Source organism: Penicillium coprophilum (genome assembly GCF_028826855.1).
Source record: "Penicillium coprophilum strain IBT 35676 chromosome Unknown utg000004l_segment0_segment0, whole genome shotgun sequence".
Taxonomy (NCBI): Eukaryota; Fungi; Ascomycota; class Eurotiomycetes; order Eurotiales; family Aspergillaceae; genus Penicillium; species Penicillium coprophilum.
Window position 1 is genome coordinate 2,315,863 of NW_026622723.1, and position 27,071 is coordinate 2,342,933.

The window sequence follows — 27,071 nt, forward strand, 5'->3', positions numbered from 1 at the left end:
ATTAGTAGTTGCGTCTATTATAAGAAAAGATTTGAGACTACGCAGACCCAAGCCCAAAACATAATACGTGTCTGAACAGTGAGATAGTTTACATATAATGTACAGTAAATACAGCCCTAGGACGCCGCCATCCCATATGATGATGGTCGTTAATGCACGCTGTACAAGTTCAAACAAGAAGTGACCCATGCTGTCAATCCACATATCTGTTACCATGGATTTTGAATGCCATGCCACACGCCGCGTTGTAGAACGAATGGAACTCCTGATCAAGCTGCTCAGATTGGTCATTTTCTGCGGCAGAGTCGGTCTGGGGAATCTCCATGCCCAGAGAGACTTCATTTGTCCGAGCAGCGAGCAGCGAACCGCTCTCATAATACCGGTAGTCCAGTGGCCGCCCGTCAAAGTCGTATTTTTGGACAATGGCACCTCGAATGTCGGTGAGTGGAGGGAACATATATTCGACAGTGACGCTGTTCTCTGTCATCGATTCGTCCACTTTTTTGGATTCAACTCTTTGCGAGGGAGACTGTGGAACAAGACCAGATGGAAGAGTGATGTTGCAAAATATAGGAAGTGGAACAGGGCCTTTCGAAGATACACTGCTGACGATTGAGCCCTCGAGGGAAAATTTGAGGCTTTGCAGCATTGCTTGAATTTGTGGCGAGGAATAAGGCTCGGGTAATAGGTGCTCAGAAGAGCTTTGCGGGAGTTCTGAGTGGGGAGATGGGTTATACAAGAGGTCTTGTGACACAGTTCGTGTGAAACGCAAGTCCAGGCCATTTTCTGGAAGCAGGTAGTCAACGCTGTTTGTAGTGATGATAGCCTTAACGCTGAGGATGTCAATGCCAGTCAAACTCGAGTTCATGGCTGCCTCAATTTCGAGTTCTGGTGGGGAACCTGCGTTGGACGTTGGAGACAACCGAAGTCGATATAGCGGTGCCTCATTCTTTGGGCGGGTAGGCATGAGTGATTTGATGAAACGCGACACCCGAGGTACGTCAGCTGTAAAAGCCTGTGGAAGGGATAGTCGCCCCAACTGTGCCGGACTGATAGCTGTATTATCGAGAGAAGGCCTTTGCATGAAAAGGCATTTCCCAACCACAGCTGTCACAGATTCGCGCAAACCGGCCGCTGGACCGATGTTCCGGAGTAGTAACTCGGAGAAGCTTCAATAGTTCATCTGATAGTCGTGTTTGATGCTTATCGAAGAAGGGAGTTTCCAGATTTTCTGCCTCCGCATTTTGACTGGATGACATAGCCCACCGGAACCATGACTTTTGCTGCTCAAACCACGAGGCATGAGCTTCTGGTCTGTAGGTATAAGCACTGGCGAGTTCCGACGCAGGCAAATAGGTTGAAAATGGCGTCGTTGAAGGGGTGGTGTTGGATAAGGCCAAGTTCAAGGTCCTCCGCGCATTATCCGCTCCCAACTTATTCTCGGCAAGAAAGAGAATCTTTTGTGGCGGCCTGTGTGCTTTGTACTCAACAAATACCCCGTGGGTACTGTTGACCCATTCCAAAAATTCTGCGCTAAAAACTTGATTGATTCCGTCTCCGTGGGTATATGGGTTGATTCCAACATCCTCTTCGCGAATTCTGCCAGTGGCATCAATGATAATCTCGCGAACAGACTCACAATCATTTCGCTTGCCAGTAAGTGATACCAGGCCCGCAGATTGTGTGACATCAATTCCGCAGCCATGGAGACTAGCTAGCTCGTGGAAAGAGAAATGCTCAGCATGGAGAAGCAAAGATATAAAATGTGCGGGAACGCGGAATCCCAACTGGCCAGACTCGCCCTCAGCCACCAGCTGCCAACAATCCCGAACGATCGTCTCTGCAGCCCGGGACTTCCCCCTGGAGCCCTTGGTCTTTCCCAATGACTTGTCCTGCGATTTGGAGTTACTTGACCCCCACGTCCAGCCTTTCTCTTCTATTACATTATTGCGATTGTATTCTGAGATAAACTCGGACAATTGCTTGTATGTGAAAGAGGAAGCCAATTTTGACCACAACGTCTTGAAGTCGGCAGCAGGCAAAGTCTGCCCCAGTTGATATGATCCACGAACCCCTTCAATTCTCTGTTGGACCGACTTATCGCTAGGCGATGAGCTCTCCTCATTAATTCCATCCAACATAGAGCTGATTGTGCCGCTAGATTCATTTTGGAGGGTTTTGTCGCGATTGCGATTTAACATTCGACGACGTCTTGAAGGCACAACAACGATTTGTCCTGGTTTTCCAAGCGTGTCCACATCCAATGTGAATGTACCGGCTTCACGTTTTCTATTATTTTTCGGTTCGCGGTTTCGTTCGGAATTGGGTCCATCGAAAGCATCGTGTTCATGATCGCGACTCCAGTTACTCTGGTATCGGGGAAGGACGGTGTATGGGTATAACAATAGTGGTCTCCGATATGAAAGCGGTTGGAAGCTCAGAAGCCCCAGCTTGTTCCCTGCGGAACGTCGAAGCATGACAGAACAGTAGGTCTATTGTAAAGGTGGAGAAGGCAAATTATCTTGCGATTGCTTTTCTCCGGCGATAATCGCGACGCTAGGCCGCGATAAGAAATGAACTTCTGCCTCAGGCATCAGCATTCTGTCGCAGTCTTCCGAGGTTGATCTCCCGAGGTTTATCTTCCGAGGTCTCATACAAAACGTGTGAACAATTTATTCGGCTATATAGAACAAAGCCCTCTCAACAGATGTCTCTGGATTTCATGAAAAAAGCATACTTGAAAGTGTGGAATTCAAGCAATATACTATTATGTAATACATAGCGCAGACCTCCCGTGGGAAGGAGTTCAGTCTTTTGGCATAACTTCCCAGCTGCGCAAATCTTCCCTTACATCGAACTCGGAGAGCTCATTCGTTGTATCTGGCACTTTCCAAGCTCGACCCTTGGCCCCTTCATACAACTGTTGCTCGATACTTCCACCCTTTTTCTGATGCCCAAGCGCAGCAAGAGAGTCTGGGGTCTTACTGCTACTGTGTGAGCGGTTGCTGGAAGAACTCTTGGGGCGCCGCTCGAAACTGGGTGATAGCTTCTTCCCGGGGCGGCTTTGTCGTGGGACTGTCTCTGGGCTCAATAGAGAATCTCGGTGATCTCCCGCTGAGATGCCAGCATTGGCATTGTGTGCATCGTTATTCCAGCAAGAACTTCCAGCAAACAACTCTTCAATCAACTTATCAGCAGGTAGATCACAGGCTCTCGAAGACCATGATGCTGCTAAAGTGCGCCGATACATGTCTTGCATATCGGCAATCTCACGGCTTTTGGTGTCAATAGACGGCAGCCGGCCAAATTCATCAGCGTTGACGGGCTGTTCGGTAGAGTGAACAACCCCAGTGATTCCTCCGAAGACAGTGGCAGATTTCAACTGTGGTCTTTAATGATCAGCATTGAGATTGTGAATCGGAGATAAGCATAGGAATTTGCTTACGTCGTGAAGTTGCGGTCACCTTCTACCTGGCGCATTGCGATTCCGATCTTGACGGTACTGTTCACTTTACTTTCATGCATCAGATACCGCCGAATGATCCCTTCGTCTTCCTCGGTTTTGTCCACGTATTCGGCAAGGTTGAGTTTGATTTTGCCCAGCACGCACTTTTCAGACATAGGCGACGAGGTGTACTCTTGTAAAACCTCAAAATTGAGATCACACTCCTGGAGCATTGATGTCCTATCAATCGTAAGCCTCACTTGAAGGGTTTTCTCATAGCCCCAGTAAGCGCGGTGGTCCGACAGAGTTGCTTTTTCTGTATGGCCTTGGTGTTCAGTGGAGCTTGACGATGGCAATCGCCATCGCACAAAAGCAACGCTGTTGCCCAATGGGACATTGTTGATATCGATAATCTTTTCAATGTCAGAAGTCTTGATAGCATTTCCATATTGTGTTTAGAATGCATACCCTTAAACCGAGCTCGAACCTGGGCTGTGCAAAGGTCAGTTACATATGCATTTGACTTGGCCTTATTAGATAACCTACGCGTCTATTCTTGGGGACTATCGTGGGTGCGTTAGCTTACAACAATCAAGAAGTATAAGGGAACATACCAAATGCCTGCATGTTGACGGTCACGTCACCGGCTCAAGGTTGTGGGAACTCAGGCACACCGACTGGTCCACTCAGGACCACCCTCGAGGGAATATCTCAAGATAGAGCCGAGAAAAGAATCACCTAGCATGAATATCAAATGACAAGCAGCGATAGAGTCGTCAATTTGGCTAAGAGTCCTCTCCGCATACGTCGCGGACACCACGAGCGGTGAAGTGTGACTATGTGGCAGAATCAACATCCTGTAGACTCTCGCGGTCACTTTTACACCAATACGACTCACATCCTCGGAATCCTCAGGCAACTATTACAACTTCTTCGGTTGCAAAATACTTCCATTCTTGAGTCTCTTTGCACTCCACAATCATGGTGAAACCCGAGACTACCCCTCCTGCCCCGGCCTCAGCTGCGGCTGTTCCTTTGGATTCATTAACCCGCGTCACCCCAATCCACCCTGACCTCTCCGAGATCAAAGTTCCAGATGGACCATTACCACCATACTTCTATCACCCAGTCACATGTCAACCAATCATACCTCGAGATTACCAAACTGAGCTTAAGCAGCTGGAAGAACAATACAAATCACGCGAGGCTGCGCTCCATGCGCAAGAACAAATTTCCAAAGAAGTGAAAGAGAAGATTGAAGCTGCTAAAAGAAAACGAGAGGAGCTTCAAAAATCCATGGACAAGAAGGTCAAGGAACGCGACACTGAGATGAAGGTTGTGTCTAAGTTTCAAGAGACCAAGGCATCGGACATCCCGTCTTGAGGGAGGTGGTAGAAACATTTCTCCCAAATTATTCAGACCACGAAGGAAAACCCAAGGCATGTCTTTCATAGTCTTGTCGGCTTTCCTGGTGGACAAATTACCCTTCAACGAAGACTCTATTCGTCCCCAGCCACGCTTGGGAGGACTTTTCATACATGATTCCGTGAACGCAACTGTTTCTATCATTCACTGTGGATTTATAACGCTGTGAACACGTCTCGGGGAAATGACATGCCTTTCATATTGCAACTGAGAGACAGGCAGGCTAAAAAATCTTTGCGCCGATGTCTACCCATGTGAGAGCTCTCTTAACCCACACTATACCACACGGCTCTCCAACCCAATTGCAAAATCTTGGGACAAACATCACTTGACTTTTTTGGGAATTCTAGAACTGATGAACTCCGACAATGGCTCGCCCGAAGAACACCAAAACTTATGGGAATCGACGAGCTATTATCTTATGTCAAATAATTTCCATACCTACAAGGCAACACATTCGAATCAAAGCCTCAGAAATCTCAAATATCATGAATCAACATCTCTTTTCATTCGATTATATCGTATTAAAGATACTCATATATATACCATTAATCATCATGAGTCACAATGAATGCTTCGTCGCGAAGGAAATTAAGGGGAAGTATCGGAATATCAAGAATATCTTACAACGACCCGAGCAGCTTTGTGACAAGAGGAAGGATCTAAATCGGAGTCAGCAGGACATTCAACAAACTAGTGAAGGGGAATGGAAACATACATCTGCGGCATCCTCGATCAGAGTCTGGGTCTCGTTCACAAACTTGGGTGTGAGGAGATCGCCGGCATTATTTAGAAGTCCACCCACCTCAGCAAGGAGGTTGGGGGTGATGACAGGCGAGACATCAGTGATGAGAGTGCGGGTGTCATTGACGAATGATGGGTTCAGCAGGCCAGTAGCGTTTCCGAGCAGGTAGGAGACGTTGGTCAGGAGTTTCGATGTAATAGCTGGCGCGACTAGATCAATGAGGCCCTGGGTCTCGCGGACGAACTTGGGCGTGAGCAGATCACTGGCACTGGAAAGCAGACCTCCGATCTCCTTGACCGAATCCGCGGTGAGAAGATCGTTGGCATTACCCAGTAGGCCATTGATCTCCTTGACGCCGTCTTCCGTCAAGAGGTCGTTGGCGTTGGAGAGTAGGGGGCCGAGAGATGCGAGAATTTCTGGGGTCAGGTACTTCGACACACCGCCAATGAGGCCTTGGGTCTCGTTCACGAAGCTAGGTGTCAAAAGGCTGCTGGCACTGCTGAGGAGGCCACCAATCTCCTTGACAGAATCGGCGGTCAGGAGGCTGTTGGCGTTGTTGAGAAGGCCGCCGATTTTCTTGGTTGTTGAAGGTGTCAGGAGAGCGTTGGCATTGTCCAACAAGCCGCCAATCTCCTTGATTGTTGCAGGCGTCAGGAGAGTGTTGGCATTGTCCAACAAGCCACCAATCTCCTTGATTGTTGCAGGTGTCAAGAGAGTGTTGGCATTGCTCAACAAGCCGCCAATCTCCTTAATAGTTGAGGGGGTCAAGAGCTTGTTAGCGTTGCCAAGAACGCTGTTGACCTCCTTGAACAGCTCAGGTGTGATATTAGGGCCAATAGCGCTGATCAGGCTCTTAGTCTCTTTGACAAAGTCGGCAGTCAACAGACCACCGGCGTTAGTGAGCAGGTTATTGATTCCCTTCACAGATGAAGGAGTCAGAAGGTTGTTGGCGTTACCTAGAAGACTGTTGATCTCCTTGAACAGGTCAGGCGTAAGGACGGGGGACACGGTGTTAATGAGCTCTTTGGTTTCCTTGACGAATTCAGCGGTCAGGAGATGGTTTGCGTTGCCAAGCAGACTATTGATCTCCTTGAACAATTCAGGAGTGATCACAGGACCAACGGCTTTGATCAGACTCTTGGTCTCCTTGACGAACTCGGCAGTCAACAGGTCGCTGGCGTTGTCAAGTAGTCCAGTGACCTTGGTGATCAGGCTCTTGGTGAGCAGACCGGAAGCAGTATTAATCAGATCCTTTGTATTCTGTGTGGTATCGTCATCGAGGAGATAGCCGACATGGTGGAAGAAGGACTCGATATCCGCCAGCAGAGTAGGGGAAAACAGGCCCCCGATTCCGTCAAAGAATTTTCCAGCATCCGAGGAGTGCTTCTCCGTGCTACCGCCCCCTGTGTAGGAGTTTTGTGTGCTTTCTGCAGACTTCGTAGTCTGGGTCGCGGTAGCCGTCTCCTGAGCACTAGATCCTGTCTTGATCTTTTGAGAGACATGAGATGCAGCCGTCTCTCCGGTAGGGCTTCCCGAAGCAGAGTTACCTGTCGGCATTGTGTCGTTGAGGCCCGGCGTGTCCGGCTTGGCCGAAGTCTCATTGTTGGTAGAAGTCGCAGTACTCTGGGTGTCCTTCTGCGCTGTGCTGGTTGTGTCCGCAGCAGCCTTCTCCTTGTCGTTGCTGCTCGATTCAGCGGTCGATACTGCTGCTGCTGCGTGAGTTGCAGTCTGAGTATTCTGCTGCGCAGCAGTGTTGACAATGTTCTCTGTTACTTGCACAAGAGGAGTGGTGTCTGATGTACTCTCACTGTTTGCATGGGGCTGCGCAACATCCTTCTTGTTCGCTTCTGCCTCTGGGGTCGCACCAGCTCCCACAGATGAGGATACCTGGGCAGCCGGGCCAGCCAGCGCGGTACTGGAGAGCACCAGGGTTGAAATAAAGGCGGCGGAGAAACGCATCTTGGGCCGTTGCTCTATACAAAGGTAACTTGACAGGAGGGATTCCCTGCGGTTGACGTCTGAGACCAGAACTCATTTTGTGGGGAGATCTTGGGTCTCCTTTATGTCCTTGGAAATCTTTCCACTGCAGATCCTTGTATGGGGCAAGCCGAGGACAGCCAACCCACATGTGAAGCAGGGTGGTCTTTCCGGTAATACTGATGTCAGTGAAAATGGGGTGGTCAGACCCGATCTGGACGGAGGACTGCCTTTCTTCGTTCCGTGTTCGCGGGCTCAAGCGGATCATCCATGACCCTCCAAGTCGCGAGCGAAGTCAGGGACCATATTTTGTCAACAGATCCGTTCACCGTCCGAAGCTAGTGGCTTAGACTTGCGGGGACGACGAATAGGCATACTGATAAATACGACTTGCGGAGTTAGCACATCACTTGATTTGGGCATAGAGCACTACGCTTGCTTTCCTGCTTGATGATCGGCATTGGGTTGTCTTTTTGGCCCAAATGGTCAGTTTAGAGCAGACATCTCGCTTGACTCGAGATGTTGACCAGGCATCCCAACTGACCGCTGATCTCGACCAATGACACGATTCTCATTGGATCAAGCCAGAAAGGGGAGTGTCGGGCCCTACGCTAAGCGCATTCCAATGAACCAATGTTGAATCACACCCTTCGCTTAATGGTGTTCTCCACTATTATAACTATGTTTGTCCAACTTTGGCAAGGGCATCCGGTCAATGGGGTTCAATTCCCACCTTTTTCTAGTACTAGGCGGCATCTTTGACCTCGGGATATACAAACCCCATGGGGCGGGGAGTATATAGAATTGTGGAGAGAACCTCTTTAATGTATGTTTCTCTATTAATTCTTTATAACTGGGCTTTCTTTCTAGGAATGTCCTTTAATCATACACTGATCAAGCTTGGAATGAACTGTGGTTATATATAGTTTAACTACGCCATCAGCCAAAGATCAATGTGTGTTGGCTTGATCATGCACGCCATGCAGGCATTGCGGCGGAAAAAGCATGTGAACGGTTAGCCCCCATTACCCGCTTGAACGCGCTAGCGTGTAGATCGGCGCCGGGGGTCCTTGGCCAGGGGAAATGGGAATACTAACGTTCCTGGCGACTTGGTAGCTCCCCTGGTTTGTATAAAGCGTAAATGCAGAATGTTGATTTATCATGGCAAGCTTCATCTAGGTGCAGCTGTTCGCCATTCTTGCATAACCCTACTTTCCAAGTGCTATACAATAAAAACTTCCGCACAAAGTTGTCCTCACATCTAAAGGGGTGCGTGGGGTGCCATATTCTGTTCCTGGTCGATCCTCATACCGGAAATTGTTGGGACGAAGTGATTGGCGGGCATATAGTCATTCTCTGGGGAAACGGGTCTTACTATTATCCCGCGTGCAGTTCTTACCTTTTTTTGGCAAGTTATATACCCCAGAGTAACCCCATTGTGTGAAAATCCTCCTATCGTATGTGGTATTGCTTATCTGACGATCTTTCCTCACTCGCCATGCTTTTCCTTGTTTTTCCTCCAGCAGATATTTCTTGGTACAATTTACGGAGTATGGTGCCTTTAGCTCACCAGGCAAGAAAAGAAAGCCCCCAAAAGCCATTCTATGCGGGATCTGCCGTTCCTGCATTAGTATATTGATGTATATATTGGGCGTTCTCGTGATGACATTTCAACTCCTCTTCGGCGAGACCAGAATTGTGCTTGTTCCTTCGTGCAACTGCATACTTGTTATTTTTCTTTGCTCGGTGAATCAAGCAAGCCAATATCTGACTTAATTTGAACTATTGCCCCAAGCTTCCAGGTTTCAATGCGGGATAGTATTTCGGGCCTTGCACAAGGCTTGTAACTATAAAGATTCAAGCTCAGGGCAGCTACCTGCTTACGAGGGTATTTCACCAAGCCTTTTTATGCAGGTCATATATTTGACGCCACCACTCAACGTCCCTCGGGGCGGTTGGTCCCGCAGATCAAGCATTGAAGTTTTGGGGACCACCATGACAAAGTTTCAAGGTCACCACTATTTTCCAAGTATTGATGTACCTGAGAACCATATTAGAAATAACACCAGAGATATCAAGTCATTGAAATAACCAGACCGTATTTAAGATACCTATATATACTTCGGGGGAAAAGGGTTAGATTGACCCATACTTCGCTTTCCATCTCTACCTGTCCCCCCGAGAGCTAATTGGATGCATTCAAATAGTATATGGCATCTTCTAGGGACCATCGCAACAACACAGGTTGCTTCTCGGCAGAAAAATGAGCTTTCTCTCTATAATTCATCGTATTAAAAATTATGGATCTACATAATCCACCGCTTTAACAAAGCTTTATTGGTTGCCAGGATATGTTTGAGTGGTACTACTATCTAGCCATAGATAGTATTTCATGATTGGAGAGACTCTAGACAGGGCTTCAGCGTTCCAGGGCTAGATATGAATGGAATCAATGTCGATAACAATGGTTGAGAAGAGCTGTACGGTTATCGTTATATGGATACAATACATCATACGAGCGATGAATTTGCAGCACGTGTAAAGTTTGACTAGCAAAGTGAGAGGTACCATGTAGAGATTTTGATATCTTCATGAAGCGCGGGAAAAGATGGCGATTTCCTTAAAATTACTGGAGATCTCGTATGCTTTCTCCCCGTTAGCGATGTCAGTACGATACACGAACACTTTCCGACTCAGTACTTTTACTGGATGCATTGTTCCCAAGGCTGCTAAGCAGTATCAAAAACGTTCTGGGATTTTCAACACAACCGAACTCCTTGCTCAGAGGCTTAGGTGTGACCTGACAATCTGAGTGTCCAGAGAGCAAGGGAAACATCATCAGGGCTTTCTGAACACTGAGCAGTGATCTATGAGTCACGAATTTCGAGATCAATTGATCTAATATATGTTCTGTACAAGACCCGGAGTGTGCTGTACTACTCATTCATGACCGAGCCCCTTGGATATGTCCTACAAATAAGCCACAGTAAGCCAGTCATTTCGCATACCTAAAAGGCACTGATTTATTCTGGCTTCAACTAGGAGTTTGTCCAACAAACGGTATATTGCAAAATCAGGCATTATTGGGGCACCGACCATAGAGAAACAGGCACCCGACCACTGGTCGCCACGCAATTGTGGTATGTTAGGGCATTATCTGGCTTCGTTTCAAATCGAACATCATCGGCGCCCATATGAGTCATAACCGATGCAGTCTGCGAAACACATTGAATTTTCATATACTGCTACACTCATAGTACAGTGATGTCACCATGTAACTTGATGGTAGCCTGACAATCATGAAACTAGGCTTGGTACAGGCCCGAGAGAGCTGAGTTTCAGCAGCCGCCTGGCTGTGGATATGGATGTGGATAGGATCCGCCTGAGATTCCAGCTCTCAATTTTTGCCAACTCATATCTCTTCTCCAGCCGGTTTTTGATAAAACTTGTAAAGTGAACAGAGCAAGAAACCACAACATACATGGGAGTTAACTACGGAGTAGGGCTTTGCATATTTTACATGTGGGGCCGGAGATATCCGCCACACGTGGCGGGCAGTTTGCACCGCCTCATCACTATTTTAGGAAAAAGCACTCGGTCGCATGTTTTTTCCATACACCATACGTTATATGGCGCTCTATAGATACAAATTAGCATGAAACTTAAACACACCTCAGAGCGAACCCTATACACCCACACCAGACCATGTGACCGACATCATATGCAGCAGGGATTCCATTTCAGGGAAGAGGCAGAGGTAGAGGCGCCTGCGGAGTATAGCGAGTAAGATGAGATCATTGAAAAACCTGAATCATGTGGACAAGAAAAGAACAAGAAACGGTATTTCCAGTACATACAGGCTAGTGGCGCCCGTTCCAAAGTCTGGCATCAGAGGCTCAGCCCAATGGCGGATCGTAACAGGGATCTCAGCTTTCTGTGCATCGGCCGGACTCGGTTCGTCTCAGCGAATCCCAGCCCGGAAGTGACTCAAGACGGGCTCTGCCCCACGCTTGCTCGACCCTCCATCAGCTGAGGTCTACTACTCTGTATCGTATTAGCAGCACTCGATAGGTCAAAAAAAAACCTTGATATGCTTGTTATGGACGTGTTTCGTGTAATATTATTAATGTAAACCGTATGCTATTTTTTCAAGGCTGATATCCAGTTGAATATTGAAGCACAAAAGTGTTGAAACACATTGAAAAATAGGAATCTAAACTAAGTCTTGGCTTGCAGGCTGCAGCCAAATTTAAATAGAGTCTTCACCCCAAAGCATGGGATTGCTAGTGTAGAGGATCCAGTATCTCTTAACGAAATGTAGATCTTGGCGCACACTGAAATATGCACATCGCCCAGCTGAGAATGTATTTCAGTCCCCGCTATGGAGTACATAGTATGTAAACGAATTCTAGATGATCGATGGAGACTCTCGGGGGTTTGTTCCTGTTCAAGCCATTTGGATGATTGGGGCTTAGCTGTTGCAGTTTAGGGCATCATGCAGCTGTTCTGGCCAAATGGACGTGCAACGGATGTGTGAGATGGAACTGTAGGAACCTGTCAAATTTGATGAAACACTCTCGCGCCCTTTTTTTAAACTGTTTCAATCAAGTATTATTATCGCCACCGATTCTTCAAGTTGTGGATCGGGGAGTCCGAGATGTTGGCCATTGATGTACATTGACTCCATCAGACTGCATATACCGAAATACCGTATGTTGTACTCCGTACTCCGTTAGAAAACATACAAATGTTCTAATATAAAATTAATACGGAGTAAAAATTCACATACTCCTATTAAACCTCCATAAAAAGTTCCCCTCTCATATTATCTTGACTTCCCTCTCTTTCTTCTATAACACTGACATTCATGTCATCTCCTTTCCTTTATATTCTAATTTTTGTTCTTTTTGCGCATTCGCCCGCACTTTAATACTGGATTATACGACATTTAGAGAATTTCCGATTATCCAAAAAACAACATTTTGTGTGGGCGAATGTCGCCTTTATGATTTATATTCAATCTACATTCTTTTATATCACCAACGCCGGACGTATCACCTTTTGCACAGTCTCATAATGCCAACAGTCTTACTCCCATCTTCCGCCGCTGCATTTGCGCCACGATCATCTCCGAATGTTGTCTTAAACACCAAGGTTGAGCCTTGGTTGACGGCGGCCCTCAAGCGAGTTAACCGAGTCAAGCGTCCTTTGAACAATGTTACCCAGCACACCCGGTGCCTGACAGAAACACTCTCATCAACAAATGCCATCTGGACCTTGTGTTCCATGATGTTCACCAAAGTCCCCCAGGCAGATCTAGAGAAGAATGAGAACATGCTCTGGGAATCACTGCAGAACCACCAAATGATTCACATGGAGGCCTACGTTGTACATGTCGACATGGTCTCCCGTAACGAGGTGGCCTTCAAGTTGACCCCGGAAACCATCGAAGCCCTCGTTGATTTCCACAAGGATGTCTACTCGGTGGATGCCGCTGCCAATACATACAACTGGCCAGGAAAGCATGGTGAGTTGAAGAGGTTACAGGAGGAGTTCGTTCAAGCCGCCAACAAGTTTGTCTACCGCACCAATGCTCAGGCTCTCGAAGGACTGGAAGAGGACGGCGCTGGAGAGCTATTGAGCGGCCGCAGCGAAGAAGCAAAGGCAGCCATCGGCAAGCTCTTTGTCCCACTGGTTGCACCTTCACTACCAGTGACGGATGTCATGCGCCCAATCCCTCTCCTGCCCAGTTCGACAGGCCCGGAAAACTGGTGGCAGAACCCGGTGCCCCAGCCAGCGCCACTCGAGTCGTGGAAAGTACTGTCGCCCAGCCCCAACCCGGCCACCACGGGTGATTCTAATCCGAATCTTTGGGCTAGTCTCAGTTTCAGTGATGCCCAGCTTGCCTCTCCGACCCCGTCTTACAGCCAACCTTTCACTCCCTCGCCGTTCCAGGCTTACGAATGCCTACCGACCACCTGTATGCCAACCCCACCGGCCGCTCTCAGTCCGCTCCCGTTGCCGAACATGTTCCCGACCATGTTCCCGAGCATGCTTATACAACCCTGTAGCACGGCTGTCAACATGGGTATGGGGGGCTTCACTTGGGGCGACTTTGCTCCGATGCCATATGGCACGATCGCCTAACTCAGCCCTCCCGAGTAGACTCGGTGATGTCGACCATTCCCAAGTCCAGGCTCTCCCGGCTTGTGCAACGTGAGGTTGAGAAACGTGGATCGTTTCTTGAAACTAGATGCGGGCGCGATTTTCGGTTTCTTCGCGGCTCCTCGCGGCTCCTCAACTCCCCCTTCTCCTCTCTCGTCTATCTCCCTACCGGGAACCCGATTCCAAGCAACGACAATTCGCATTCTTGACGGCGTTCTCTTCGATTTGACTCTGTGCATCTGTGATACTCCCTCCTGCCTTTTGCATGATAACCAGAATTATCTTTTTCTGCGCTTGTTTTGATACTTTCGATGTTCGATTCCAGCGTCAGCGATGTTTGATTATTTGCTCTTTTCTGTTTTTGTTTTTGTTTTTTTTTTTTTTTTTCTTTTGCATCAAGAAGCGGCGGGTCGGCTCTCTGTTATGTTTCATTTCTTTTGTTACTCCCGCATATATGTCATGAAGACTGGTCTGCCTCACGGCATGTGGAGGATATGAATTTGGACGTGGAATGTCCTTACGTTTTCGATTCTTTTGTCGCAGCTCAATGGAAAAGGAAGGAAGCAAATTTAGGTTCCTCGACTGGACTGGGTTCAGCGATTGCTTTTGCTTTCTTGCCTTTCTTACGACATCTGTCTTTCTGGTACTGGGTACCGGACTGGCCAGTTCTCTTCATTGAAGAATTGGAGGATAGGTTTATGCGACAGCGTCACCTTCCTTGCATCCGTGATGCTTAGTTGGAGCACGCATTTTTGGTCAGTTTTGGTTCGAGGCGGTGAAGATCAACAACACGAGTGCGAGAGATGATTGCCCTCAACCTTCGTCAGACTCGAGTACATCCGCCTGTGGCAGATACCGAGCGCAAAGGGCGATGCACTGGATTTCCTCCTTGGGTCTGTGACCTGGGGATCTCCACATCCCGCCCCAAGCGACGAGTGGTCTGAGCGGCAGTCATCTCCGTCCTTTGTGCTACGAACTCACCTCCCATAATCACAATTGGCAATGATAGATTCATCTTCTATCGTCCAGGCTGGATTATAGATATTCCTGGACAAGCTTGCTCTGTCGGTGGGCTCTTTTACTGGATGGAAGAGCCCTTCATTCTTTGTCCCGACGACAAGAATCAGATGCTCGATCTGACAGATACCTTCCTTTATGATCTGCCTGATCGAGGGGCTGGTCCTTGCGCTGGCTGCTTCTCTTCTCCTGGTTTTTTTTGTTGATCTATCAGCAGCTCTGTCCAAATATTGTATGTATCACTTTAGCTTAGTTTTAAAAAGTGCGTACACATTTTCATCCTATCAGTTTGTATGTGTAACTGGGTATCTTTTTTATCTTCCGACAAAACACGGCATGAAATATGGCAAGTATTTAAGAGAAGACTCGATGTCAAAGTAGATCTATACACTAGGATCATTTCAAGGTATCAATCAACTCCACATAACTTTGGCATTTTACCCCAGTGTATGACGTCAGCCGCCAAGACAACCTTGTCCAGGCTACATCATATCCAACTTGATCGATACTCGCACACTCACATCCTTTAACACCTCTACCTGCATCTTGATTTGGATTTTGTGCTATTTTCCCTTTGCATTGTAGTTTATTGCATTTACCTCTTACCTGGGATCCACCAGTTGCTTCATTTATAACTTGGAACCTTTCTACAGAGCAGTTACAGTTCCGTCCCGGTTCCGTCTGGGCAAGCCATTTGAGCATTGTTAGAAATTTCAGTCTTGAATTCTGGATACCTTATTGTTCGCCACTGCTTATTCCATTTCCATGAACTGATTCCGACATAATCACGAACTGACAAATCCTACCACTCGAAACAACATCACTACGCTACCAATCCAATTTGCTGGACTCTACCAACAGCATCGCAGACCTCCGAGACTTCAAAATAATTGAATTTCCTCACAGCACCTATGGATGCTCTACATGAGGCCCTCCAATGCCTCAAGCCGACATCATGGGACGATGTCCCCCAGGATCCTGATGAGCTCCGTGACTACGTGCGCGAGATCTTGAAAAACAGCCGCTTGATAGCGGAGTCACTTCCAGATCCCCCAATTTCCGACAGCGATGAATACCCCGGTTTAGACGCCCCGATAGACTCTTCCTCCCGACGAATCATCCCCTCATCCGCACGAGTGGAAGAAACCGACCCTGAGATCACACAACTACAAAAAGAATGGGGGAAGCCAGTGAAGATGGGCGGACCAAAGGACAACCCGTTGGATGTGACTGTGTGGAAACTTTCTGCGAGCGACGGCGGAGGCTCATGGTTCGGGCGACGGAGTGTGCACGAAGGCCTTCCATTCTCGCGGTGGCGGAAGAAGCTTTCAACTGAGTACGATGAAACGCTCAAAGTAAACCGCAAAAAGATTGCGAAGGGACAGACGCCCGACAAGAGCATCCGCGGGATCGGCGCCCAAGAAAAGATCGAGACTATTAAGGTCCAGGACCATGACGGCTCGGTTCTGGGAGAGTTAATTGTTTACCACGTCTCGGCGCAGTTTCCCAAACCTACTGCTCCCCGTGACTTTGTGGAGTTGGTCATCAATTCTGATTGTGGGTTGCAAGCTGGGGGCTCTAAGCAGCCTGGTCGCAGCTGGATCATGATCTCCAAGCCCTGTGACCACCCCAGTATCCAGCATCAGCCGGGGTATACTCGCGGAGAGTACGAGTCTGTCGAGCTCATTCGGGAGATTCCTAAGAAAAACGGCAGTGGAAGCAGCTCCCTTCACCAGGGGATTAAGAATCATAATGGGTCTTCATCCTCCAATCTGCAACGCCCTGAGGGGCTAACTGAGCAGGATGGAGATGGGGATGGTCAAGACGAAGAAATGAATCCTGTTGAATGGATCATGGTCACCAGGAGTGACCCGGGCGGCAACATCCCACGGTGGATGGTTGACAAGGGAACACCGCGAAGCGTGGGGACGGACGCCGCTAAATTCATCAACTGGGCTGTCCAAGATGATAAGCCGCCTAAGCAAGAAGCAAGCACAGGTACGGAAGCTGCGAATAATTTAGCAGGCGCCAAGGCTAAAGCTGGGGAGACTCCGAATGAATACGACTCCGATCAGGCAGACGATTCGGATTCAGATTACGAATCACTCGACAGCGATGGCGAGCATTCGCATCATGGTCTCATCGCCAGTGTCACCGGCTTGCTCAGTACTGGATTAGAGCGATTCGCACCACATGTTCTAGGCTATGGTGCCCACCATGAGGTATCGGGTGATCTCCCATCTGCGGACGAGGTTTCCTACATCGATGCAGATGGCGTGGCACATCTAAACACAAAAAGTGTTCAACAGGATCAAACAGCGTTTGATGCCCAATCTTCAACATCCCATGAGCGGGACCAGGCTTCATCTTCCTCCTCGGTCAATTCCGAACACGCAGCTACTTCCATCGACGAGGCAGCACACAACAACATGTCCTCGGAGGAGCTGATCAAAATGACAAAGAATGGCAAGCTCACTTCCCAAGAGAAAGATCTCGCAAAGCTAGCCATTCGCAAACGCGAGGTCGAAGGCAAGCTAGTCGAAGTTCGCGGCGAACTCGACAAGCTTCAGATCTCATCGCAGCCGCCTGGCGTCTCCGGAACCCCACTGAAAGGCATCAGTGAGGTAGACAGCGATACTAGCGAGATGCGCAAGCGTGCTGGGGCGAATATGTCCCCCAGACCCCCCAGCACTCGCACACAAGAGAGCCAGAGCCAAGTGCAGAGCGAAATTCACAACGAAGACAAGTCATCTACCCGGACGGCAACGCCTGAACCGCCAGCGCCTCTCTCCAAAGCAGCCGCTCACTTTCTCAATGGGGAGTCTAAGCTGGTTAAGCAGCTGCACAAGATTGAAGCTAGCCAGCGGAAACTTGTGTTGAAGATTCAATCGAAGCAGCGAAAGGAGGCAGAGCGCTTGGAGAAGTCTAAGTCCAAGATCAAGTCTGAGGTAGATAGCTTGAAGCACGAGGTACATGATCTCAAGAAGGAGCTCAAGCAGCTTCGCTCCGAGCGCCAGAAATGGATCGATCTTGTTTCTTCGTTGCAGGTAGAGAATACGAGGTTGGCGGCGAAGTCGGAGGGTGCTTAATTGGTGGCTAGAGCGTAATTATTTGGTTTATACATACGGAGTACTACATAGCTTGTTTGATAGCCTCTTCTATTCGTTTGTCCTGAGCTTTGTTTGGGCTCTAATCTGTCCATGATTAATATGACTACTCTATCCTGTATCTATTACTATATCAATATGTATGGGAATAAACCTTAATTTTGGATATCCTTATGTTGCAAACAATTGTTATTAGATTGTGATTTGCAGATTATGATCAATCAAGCGAGATACAGGTCTGGAACAGCTTCTCCCATGCAGTATATGCTGTTGGGGAATTCAATGTCCATCGATCAATACCAAGTCATCCATCATGATGCTGGTTGGGTACTTAGAACTTGCTGTTGAGGCTGTTGAGCGCATAATTCATGTGGTAGGCATGTTGTCGTATCACAGGTTTACTCTTGTTTAACAAGACTAACAAGAATTGGAGGATGCTCGAAGTTCCAGGGGCCAAAATGGCAATCCATAGGGGATACCAATTCCCGGGGAGAGGCCTTGCTCGCATAAAGCGTTCGTATTTTGGGTTGGAAGTGTTGTTCCGTATCGAAGGGATCGAGCGAAAATTTCGAGAATGGGGCTTTGACAGTTTAAAGGCCGATATAAAGAGGGGATCATCTGATGTCGGCGAGGCTGCTGGGCTGGACTAGGGGTGGTCTGAGGATCGGAGGACCTGCCTTCCTGTCGGGAAAGCCAAGGGCACGACAATGGGTATCAAGAAATACAGGATTAAACAACACTGAGTGGGTTTACTCTTGAGTCTGAATCATTGGAGAGCACATGTTAGCAAAGCCGACTTTATATTATGAGCAACTCTGCAAGATACCACATACCTCTGGTGGATTACCAGCGCCTCTGACCATTTTCTCCAACATCATCGCGCGCACCTTCTCCTTGGGCTCGCCCATGCCGACTGCCATGTAGGATAGCAGAGGAGGGTGACCGACGTAGGAGGAGTAACTGTCACGCAGGATGTTGGACGTCCATTCGTACTTGGTGGTATCGGCGTGCCCGGTACCGATGTAACGGGCCTGGAGAGCCTCGAGGTTCTGGATGGTGCGGAGCTTGTCGGCCATGATGGATAGTAGAGACGTTGACGTTAGGTTGAGAAGAAAAGCGGAAAGCTCGAAAGACAAAAGAGAGCAATTGACGCCTCAGGCATCACATGTAGGGTCTCACGTGATCGTATAGCATCTTGATATTCTTCGATCCTATCTCTTTACCTTTCGCAAAGCTATCAGTTGTTTGAGAAATTGTTAGTTCGACTATGATCATATACAATGTCTGCTGATATATCTGGGTCGTCGCTACCGTCCCGGATAGCATCGTTGGTTCATGCACATTTCGATGCTCTGCCAACGCGCAGTAAACCAACCATATTTCCGGATGGATCAAGGGAATGGATTCCAATGACTGGTATTGTGGCTGTTAAAGGTATGTTTTTGGATGAGTTATTCATAGAAGAGCTATCAATCTTTGTCTATATGAGGATAGTGAATGGGATCAATCCATTATTTGCTCTTTACTTCGCTTCACATTCTTTCTTTTCATTCTAATAGTAACATTTTTGTCACTTCGCTAATAGGAGAAAACACACCCTCGGAAAGTCTGACCTGCATATCTGTCACGTAAGTTTTGGTTGCAAACCTGACCAAGGCATATGCTAGCGACCTACATTCAAGCAAGCTGATATTTATGTAGGACGGGCGCAAAATGCTTGCCGGCATCTCATATCCCACGCTGCAGGGGCCTTGTCCTACATGACTGTCATGCCGAGATATTGGCCATCCGAGCATTCAACTATTGGCTTTTGACGGAATGTAACAGTGTGCTATTTCGGGAAAAGCAATTCCCAAATGGCCATGACAATTCCGCCCCCGATAATGAAAAAGTCTCGGGCTCTCCATTCATACAGCGGAGAAAACTTGAAGAGAATGAAGATGGTACTTCCAAATTACGCACAGAATGGCCGCCTTTTGAGCTTCAGCCTGACATTAATATCTACATGTATTGCACATGTGCTCCATGCGGCGACGCAAGTATGGAGCTCTGCATGGCAGCCCAAGAAGATGCAACACCGTGGGAAGTCCTACAGCAAGAAGGCCCTTTACCAAAATCTCAAGACGCAGAGGTCCCTGGTGCAGAGACCCTTCTAGATGGCCGGGCCCACTTCTCTCTTCTCGGAGTCGTGCGTCGAAAGCCAGCTCGCATGGACGCCGAGTCCACACGCAGCAAGTCCTGCTCAGATAAGCTTGCATTGCGGCAGGTTTCCTCCTTGTTGTCTTGTAATACCAGTCGCCTCGTTGCTCCCACCGAAAACGCCTATCTCGCAGGTCTGATTCTTCCTGAGGATGAGATCAGTCAAGTTGGCTGTGACCGCTCCTTTGGCGAGAACGGCCGGATGCAGGCTTTGCGTGGGCGATCTTGGCCTAGTGAGACCAAGTTTCAAGAAAGCACGCCAGGGTATCGATTCCGGTCATTTCAGGTTCTTTCGGTGCCAAGTGAAGAGGTGGCGACACTTTGGCCTTTTGCGAAGCAGAAGTCCGTGCCTTGTCCTGCGTTATCTTTGGAGCAGGAAGGAGACCCTTCAACGCCTGGTGCAAGATCTAGTAAGTCCCGACCAGGTAATGTGAGCGCCGTTTGGATATTGGCTCCCTCGTATCACCACCCGTCGGCAATGACCATGGATAGCGGCAGCAAGTCAGTGCCAACCCTTTGCCGTTCCAAAACCGGTTTGTATGAGACTATCATCAACGGAGTGAAGCAAGGAAACCGGGCATCCTCGCCTGGTGCCCGTGGGGCCTCTTCTCTATCACGGGCTAAGCTTTGGGCTCTTTTTCGCGAAATTTCGCCTGCCTCGGTTCCACGTATCTATCCAGCCGATTTTCCCCCAGCCGAATCGCTAGCGGGTGCTGCGGAAATTGAAGCTTCGCACGTCAATACAGTTCAACACCACATGCCAGATATAACCACCTACCAGGATTTCAAAAATCCTAGCAGCTTGGAAGACCCATTGCACATCCGTATGCAGGCCATCGGAGATGCGAAACTGGTTCTCAAGGGATGGGTGCCTAATTCAGGAGATGAATATTGGGCCTTAGATGTTTTAGTTGACCCCAAAAAACGAAAGCGTTGATTGAGTCCTGAGCATGGAAGTTTGCTCGATGAAAATTAATCTAGGCCATGTACATATATACATTGTATTCATATTTTATTTCCCTTTCAAGATACCCATAATAAGAATAGTTGGCCGCTTATGCGGCATTGTGATGTATTCATCGTGGTCTTCGGGCATTCTTGTTCGATATCTTTTGAGATAGTTATCTAAAAATGCTCAAAGCTATAAACCGTACAAAGTACTTTTTTAATTTATAACCAGGGATGATTAGGGCAGTATCATGTCGGGAGGAAAGGGCTGTCAAAGGGTGAAGAGGACTGGTTTGCTGTTCCTGATTGACATCAGCCTTTGATAGACCGTGAAACTACATACCAAACGAACTGTTGGCCTGAGCAGGCAGAACTCCATGAGTCAAACGGGCTGTCAACGCTGGGAAGGTCAAAACACTCAAGATTCCTCTCGACCTTTGAAGGTTAGATCTTCTCGCTCTTCTCGCCACTCTCCTTTATCTCTCCCCACTTTCCAGTCCCCAGCCTCGTCAATCTACAACCTCACATCTTCAGCCAAAATTGAATGGATATCCCGTGTCTTCAACATAGCTTTGAAGGTGGTCGAAGCCCATGTTTTTGCCTTCCACATGGCTCCTAGGCCTTCAGTCGAGTGCGCGAAATGTGGGACAAAAACTAGGAAAATGTGTTTGGGATGCTCCAATGCACCTGAATACCAAAGCGGCGATTCGCGGGCTATGTTTTACTGCGGCCACGACTGCCAGGTAATGGACTGGCCAAAGCACAAACGCTATTGCAAGAGCATGCAACGACGAAAGATACTGCTCCGAGCTGCCCAAATACTGAAGGCAGCCATGTTGACATACAGGGAGACTGTATACGACGTGGACATAACTAGGATCGAGTATCGAGGTGGAGTTCTCTATCTCCATCAAAATCAAAGGACGGTTGCGTCTCGATCCAAACGGGGTCCCTTCCCAAACTACATGACCGACAACATCGAGCACAAGGAAGCAGCTCTTGTGAAAAGCCAATCTACAGCAGCCATGGCCCTTTTAGGACCCTTGACCAGAAAACTTCTTCGAGGTAAAACGCCTTTACAGCTCTTCGGTACCAAGTAAAGCCATAGCTAAAACAAAGCAGGTATGCCATTGAGAATAGAGACCATAGTCGTCAATATCAGAAGACCACGGGTTCCAACTAGGCTTGTTCCTGGTCCTGATTTACACGGCGGTCCACACATGGTGTTGAAGATAACACGACTTGATAGCGACGAAGAATGGATTATCGATACCACAGGATGTCAATATGGATTCCGAGATGTGCTAGTTCCTTCCGTCAGGTACTTGACTGACACCGAATGCCGGGTGCTAACTGGACCTCGGATTTACGGCGCATGCGAGACAAAGGATTTGGACTACTTGTCAACTCTTCACATCTTCAACAAAACAAAAGCACAACGGCAGGATATGCGACTTGAACGACTGACCCGTCATCATTTTGCTGTCTTCGTTTCTAGGAATGTGGATGATAAGTTACTTATGGGATCTGGCGCCGACTTCAAGAGAAAGATTGATCACTTCGTCAAAGACCTGAAAGCTCACATGGTTGATTCTATAAGGAAAGCAGGTGATGATTATGGAGATTCTGAAGATGATTAAAGACCAATGGAAAGGTTCACATCTTGTATTTGTTAGGTCATCATATTAATTCCGAACTTGCGATTCACTCTTGCCATCAACTTGAATAATTATTCCCATAGCTTCTCCGCTTGATGGATACTGTCATGGAATCCACGAGAAATAGTTCGAATCTGATAGGATTCAAACCTCTTGGTGTTCAGTACGTGACGCAATGAATGGCATGGGCGAAACTTGGATGTAGATAATGATATTTAATAATCGCCTCTTGGTAAAATATTTTTCTATCTTTTTTGTCAAATTATCCTGCGACAACTTTGGAAGATTGTAATCCAAAGAATGCAAGCCTATCATAATAGTTTTCGCCGAAATAGTGAGAATTAATGTACAAAAGCCAGAATCCGTGGGCCCGTAAAATGAGTTTTTGGGATCACTCAGTAAATCCCAGGGATAATGCGGCTGCGGACGATGGAAGTATAGCGCTTCCAGTCAGCACCATACTTCTTCTCGCACTTCTCTTCATCACGCATCTCACGGTGGATCAACAAGATACCAAAGTAGAGCATGTAGAAGTATGTAAAGATCATACCCCAGCCACGGATTTCCGGGGTCTGCACAGCTTGCTTCTGGACAGCGCCACTAGCTGGGTTGATGCTCTCGATGAGAACATATCCCGCAACACCAGTCGGCAGGCAGTATGCCCACGACATAGTCCAGTCACCCAGGTAGTTGATATGACGTGCCAGACCCCACCAGCCGGAGATCATTAATTTAGATCCAGCAGCAGTTTCGATGTACTTGATGTGCTTCACGCGGGGGTCATTGGGGTTCGTGCGGAAACGGTTCTTCTGGTTGTTGGCGCCGCGGAAGATCGAATATCCAACGGCCGTGACACCCAGAACAACGGCCATACCGGTCAATCCAAGCTCGTAGGGGAAGACAGAGAGATACCGGCTCTGGATGCTGTATAAATGGGGCACCCAAACCACGTCGCCGAAAGACAACATGAATCCGAATCCATCCATGATTACATCCATGGTGGTCATAATCGCTGGCTCCATGTACAGCGCATCGAGGATGTAAAATGCCTGGAAGATAGTGACCAGCACAATCGAGTCAGTGATATAGCCATAGGTTCGGTACTGGTGGGCCACATTGGACAAGTTTAGAATTGTCCATCCAAGCAAGCCTGGTCTCATCTCCATAAACACCTTGATGTCAAGGGTGCGTGATGCCTCGCTGACAAACGGAATGGGCAGGCGAACACGAGGGTTGAGTTCACGGCCGATGAAGAAGTCGTAGAGCATGTTGCCCGTGTGGCCCCCAGGTGCTAGCTCTCGTAGGCTTGAGTTTGCCTGCCCAGGAGCTGGAACTGTGAAGCTCTTCGCGTAGACGAACAGTGCAGCAAAAGAAGCGATCAACAAGTTTGCTGTAATGACCTGAACATAGTTGTCCCATAGGAATGTCCACACCACAAAATCGGCTCCATAGAGGTAAGTGCCTCCGGCGAGGCCCGAGAGGATAATAATGGCAGAAGAGAATGCTATAAAATGAACCAAGTCAGAAAAAAGGATCTTGTTTGAATGCGATGTGCGAGAAAAGACAGCCATTGCCATACCATTGAATTTGTATCTCAGCCGTCCTCCGCAAGCCAACACAACACCGTCTGCCTCCTGACCGGGAAGGAAGACCTGCAAGAACAGGCTGAAGGCATAGTAGCTCAGGGTCCACAGTGTAACATTGGTATCATAAAGCGCCGAAATTCCCTCCTCAGGCCAACCCACTTCATGCTTCAATTTCTCAAGCGACAAAGTCGAGGGGTTCAACAGCGACGGCGCGGGACAACCGGAGATATCGTTGCAGACAAAGGTAAAGAGGTAAATCAGGGTCGGCAATCCAAAGATGATACCAAAAGCACCTAGTCTATTGCAAATGTCAGCTCAGCTTAGATTGATTGAAGGAGTGAAAAACATACGGTCCACCAAACTCATAACCGCGTTTCTCTGGCACTGGCTGCACAGGTAACTTTTTAGACTCCTTTCTGGTAGACATTATGAAGGATTCGATGGATAGAGAAAGAATCCGGGAATTTGGGGGAGGAAAGATCCCTAAATAAGACCCTGAAGCCTTAGATCGCGTACGACGTCGGATAGTGGATGTCCGCAGATTTGCTCCGCATAATCACAGCTGCGATGCTACGTAAGCCTCAACCAGTGCCTAGGTACCTGAACACTACTCTTATACACCTTTCATCATCCATGTCATTTCTATCATCTTGCAGATATCTTTCTTTCTCTATAGTCTCTCCTTCACTTTCTTTTTTCTAGACTGCCTTGATTGACCCCAACATAGCCCACCATGAAGCTCACCAGCTCCGCTCGTTACTCCATTTTCCTTCTATCCTCAATGCTCGGACTATCTAACGCATCATACTCTACTCATTTGAAAGATGACGCACCATGTGTTGCCCGCTCCCCGACCACTGGATTGTACTTTGATCTGAATGCGATCGCAATATCCCCGCCCGAGATGAAGGATGGCAAGAAACTCTTGAAAGATGCGCGTGAAGGCAGCTGGTTTGCCAGGGGTCACGACTACCCAGCCAATTTCACAATCAATATCTGCGCACCGGTGATTGAGAATGTGACGGACGTGGTCGGGATAGAGTCATCGCGGTGGAAGAACGTCAGTGCATATTACGAGCGGGATGATAAAGTGTATTCCATAGGGTATGGTAGAATTCCATTCCAACGAGTCGCATTTGTTGGGACTCATTCGCTGCTTATTGTGCTAACGGTTTTCCATCATATCCAGGCAACAAGCATCTGAACCTTTCTTCCGCGGCCGCAAACTCGTCCTCAATTATACCAATGGCTCGCCTTGTCCGGACTATAACATGGGCAGCTCCAATGTCTCTACACGCACTAAGTCGACTATCATGTCTTTCCTTTGTGACCGCGACGCTGCGCCAAATGTAGCTACACCTTCCTTCGTGGGCTCCATGGATGAATGCACGTACTTTTTCGAAGTTCGCAGCTCAGCGGCATGTGGTGGAATCGCCGCGGATCCCAACGCTGGGGGCTTAGGACCCGGCGGCGTATTTGGTGTCATGTCAGTGCACTTTTCTATCTACTGGGAAAAGACCCAATATAATCCATGCTGACCCTGTGTTCTAGTATGCTGATCGCCATCGCCGTATATCTGATTGGTGGCTGCGCCTACCAGCGAACGGTCATGCATCAACGTGGCTGGCGTCAGTGTCCGAACTTCAGCCTGTGGGCAGGAGTTTTCGACTTTGTTAAAGTAAGTATTCTAGCATTGATCCCATGTTGGCCTCGTCGCAGATTCAGATATGGCAACTTCGTGTCACATAAGTTCCGGGATTCAAATGCGGCAGGACTACCTGTTTCAAGGATGGATTGAACTCGCTCTAGCTGGTCTGGAGACGAATCACTTCGAGAATACGGTTGCGTTTGGCCTCTTCGGTTCATTTCCTTGGTTCTTGTCATTCATCGGTCATTCCTTTCTTGCACTGCCTCCCTTTGAATTTGATTCTTTGGGTTTTTGTCCGCCTGCCTTGGTCACGGCATGTACACTTTCATATGTTTGGCAAGATGTTTTGATTTATGCAATGCGCTGTTCCTTGGACCCTTGTCAATGGATTTGTCATTTCATCTTCGGGATCCCTGGATCCGAGACAGTTTTTGCATAGTCACCACTTATCTTGCCTCCTTAGATGGACTACATGTTCGACTGCATGTGCTTAAATCGATTGCGGTTGCGAGCCTCATTGTTGGAGCATGACGCTGACCATTCCTTTCTTTCTGCGCAACAGGATATGTTCGTGATCATCTTTTCCTCGCTAGGGAATCTTTTCCGCTGCAAGGGATCCCCCACGAGTAATGGTTACACTCGCGCGGACTCCGGTGGCCGCGGCGGTTTCATTGGCGCCATCGGAGGACGAGGGGGGGCAGGGAGGACGTGGCCAGGGGCGTGATGTGGATGCCGAGAATAGGCTAATAGATCAACTGGATGAAGAGTGGGATGATTAGTTGATATTTATTCTCTCTTTCCTCCGGTTTCCCCTGTCTTATAGCGACTTGTGTTTCCCGTACCTTTTCAACAATCCCTTCCATCTAGTGGCAGCTATGGCCACTTCTATTTTTCAGATTGTTCAAACAATATAATCTGATGCTATTCTCCTTGTGTGGTTATCTGTGTTGCACCTTTTTTTTTAACGTCTTTCCACGAACATATTTTGTGGCTGTTTACATACCTTGGCTGGATATATATCCACACTATGGTCCATGTACCATGTGCCATCTGCGTTGATTTGTATTGACATACAGCGGGTTTGAACGCGAGCATAATCAGGACCAAGTCATAAATCACCTCAAGTCATATCCACCCACTTCAATTACACA

The 27,071-nt window shown here is 48.1% G+C and overlaps 12 protein-coding genes across 12 annotated transcripts; 7 read left to right on the forward strand and 5 right to left on the reverse strand.

Moving 5' to 3' along the window:
• Window positions 1–193: 193 nt before the first annotated feature.
• N7500_005293 (putative respiratory complex assembly protein Rmp1) lies at window positions 194–2,477 on the reverse strand (the record flags this gene model as incomplete). The annotated part of the gene is given in 3 exon segments (XM_056676438.1): window positions 194–1,159; window positions 1,250–1,314; window positions 1,331–2,477. The coding sequence occupies 3 exon segments, from the start codon at window positions 2,475–2,477 to the stop codon at window positions 194–196; spliced, it is 2,178 nt and encodes a 725-aa protein (XP_056531438.1).
• A 329-nt stretch (window positions 2,478–2,806) lies between these two features.
• Window positions 2,807–4,072, reverse strand: N7500_005294 (N-terminal C2 domain-containing protein; the record flags this gene model as incomplete). The annotated part of the gene is made up of 5 exons (XM_056676439.1): window positions 2,807–3,389; window positions 3,446–3,858; window positions 3,914–3,937; window positions 3,992–4,008; window positions 4,060–4,072. The coding sequence occupies 5 exons, from the start codon at window positions 4,070–4,072 to the stop codon at window positions 2,807–2,809; spliced, it is 1,050 nt and encodes a 349-aa protein (XP_056531439.1).
• Window positions 4,073–4,426: 354 nt separating this feature from the next.
• On the forward strand, window positions 4,427–4,828 carry N7500_005295 (uncharacterized protein; the record flags this gene model as incomplete). Its single annotated transcript, XM_056676440.1, has 1 exon — window positions 4,427–4,828. One exon carries the CDS (start codon window positions 4,427–4,429, stop codon window positions 4,826–4,828), a length of 402 nt encoding a protein of 133 aa, XP_056531440.1.
• Window positions 4,829–5,493: 665 nt separating this feature from the next.
• On the reverse strand, window positions 5,494–7,574 carry N7500_005296 (uncharacterized protein; the record flags this gene model as incomplete). The annotated part of the gene is made up of 2 exons (XM_056676441.1): window positions 5,494–5,532; window positions 5,589–7,574. 2 exons carry the CDS (start codon window positions 7,572–7,574, stop codon window positions 5,494–5,496), a joined length of 2,025 nt encoding a protein of 674 aa, XP_056531441.1.
• Window positions 7,575–12,668: 5,094 nt separating this feature from the next.
• On the forward strand, window positions 12,669–13,739 carry N7500_005297 (uncharacterized protein; the record flags this gene model as incomplete). The annotated part of the gene is made up of 1 exon (XM_056676442.1): window positions 12,669–13,739. The coding sequence occupies one exon, from the start codon at window positions 12,669–12,671 to the stop codon at window positions 13,737–13,739; it is 1,071 nt and encodes a 356-aa protein (XP_056531442.1).
• A 1,946-nt stretch (window positions 13,740–15,685) lies between these two features.
• On the forward strand, window positions 15,686–17,863 carry N7500_005298 (uncharacterized protein; the record flags this gene model as incomplete). The annotated part of the gene is made up of 1 exon (XM_056676443.1): window positions 15,686–17,863. One exon carries the CDS (start codon window positions 15,686–15,688, stop codon window positions 17,861–17,863), a length of 2,178 nt encoding a protein of 725 aa, XP_056531443.1.
• Window positions 17,864–18,194: 331 nt separating this feature from the next.
• N7500_005299 (uncharacterized protein) lies at window positions 18,195–18,531 on the forward strand (the record flags this gene model as incomplete). Its single annotated transcript, XM_056676444.1, has 2 exons — window positions 18,195–18,254; window positions 18,307–18,531. The coding sequence occupies 2 exons, from the start codon at window positions 18,195–18,197 to the stop codon at window positions 18,529–18,531; spliced, it is 285 nt and encodes a 94-aa protein (XP_056531444.1).
• A 99-nt stretch (window positions 18,532–18,630) lies between these two features.
• On the reverse strand, window positions 18,631–18,957 carry N7500_005300 (splicing factor 3B subunit 5 family protein; the record flags this gene model as incomplete). The annotated part of the gene is made up of 2 exons (XM_056676445.1): window positions 18,631–18,642; window positions 18,715–18,957. 2 exons carry the CDS (start codon window positions 18,955–18,957, stop codon window positions 18,631–18,633), a joined length of 255 nt encoding a protein of 84 aa, XP_056531445.1.
• A 204-nt stretch (window positions 18,958–19,161) lies between these two features.
• On the forward strand, window positions 19,162–21,017 carry N7500_005301 (tRNA-specific adenosine deaminase; the record flags this gene model as incomplete). The annotated part of the gene is made up of 3 exons (XM_056676446.1): window positions 19,162–19,315; window positions 19,467–19,509; window positions 19,583–21,017. 3 exons carry the CDS (start codon window positions 19,162–19,164, stop codon window positions 21,015–21,017), a joined length of 1,632 nt encoding a protein of 543 aa, XP_056531446.1.
• Window positions 21,018–21,690: 673 nt separating this feature from the next.
• Window positions 21,691–22,668, forward strand: N7500_005302 (zinc finger MYND domain-containing protein; the record flags this gene model as incomplete). The annotated part of the gene is made up of 2 exons (XM_056676447.1): window positions 21,691–22,093; window positions 22,151–22,668. The coding sequence occupies 2 exons, from the start codon at window positions 21,691–21,693 to the stop codon at window positions 22,666–22,668; spliced, it is 921 nt and encodes a 306-aa protein (XP_056531447.1).
• Window positions 22,669–23,081: 413 nt separating this feature from the next.
• erg24B (uncharacterized protein) lies at window positions 23,082–24,699 on the reverse strand (the record flags this gene model as incomplete). Its single annotated transcript, XM_056676448.1, has 3 exons — window positions 23,082–24,190; window positions 24,266–24,570; window positions 24,623–24,699. 3 exons carry the CDS (start codon window positions 24,697–24,699, stop codon window positions 23,082–23,084), a joined length of 1,491 nt encoding a protein of 496 aa, XP_056531448.1.
• Window positions 24,700–25,005: 306 nt separating this feature from the next.
• N7500_005304 (uncharacterized protein) lies at window positions 25,006–26,699 on the forward strand (the record flags this gene model as incomplete). Its single annotated transcript, XM_056676449.1, has 4 exons — window positions 25,006–25,376; window positions 25,462–25,758; window positions 25,824–25,950; window positions 26,514–26,699. The coding sequence occupies 4 exons, from the start codon at window positions 25,006–25,008 to the stop codon at window positions 26,697–26,699; spliced, it is 981 nt and encodes a 326-aa protein (XP_056531449.1).
• Window positions 26,700–27,071: the final 372 nt, after the last annotated feature.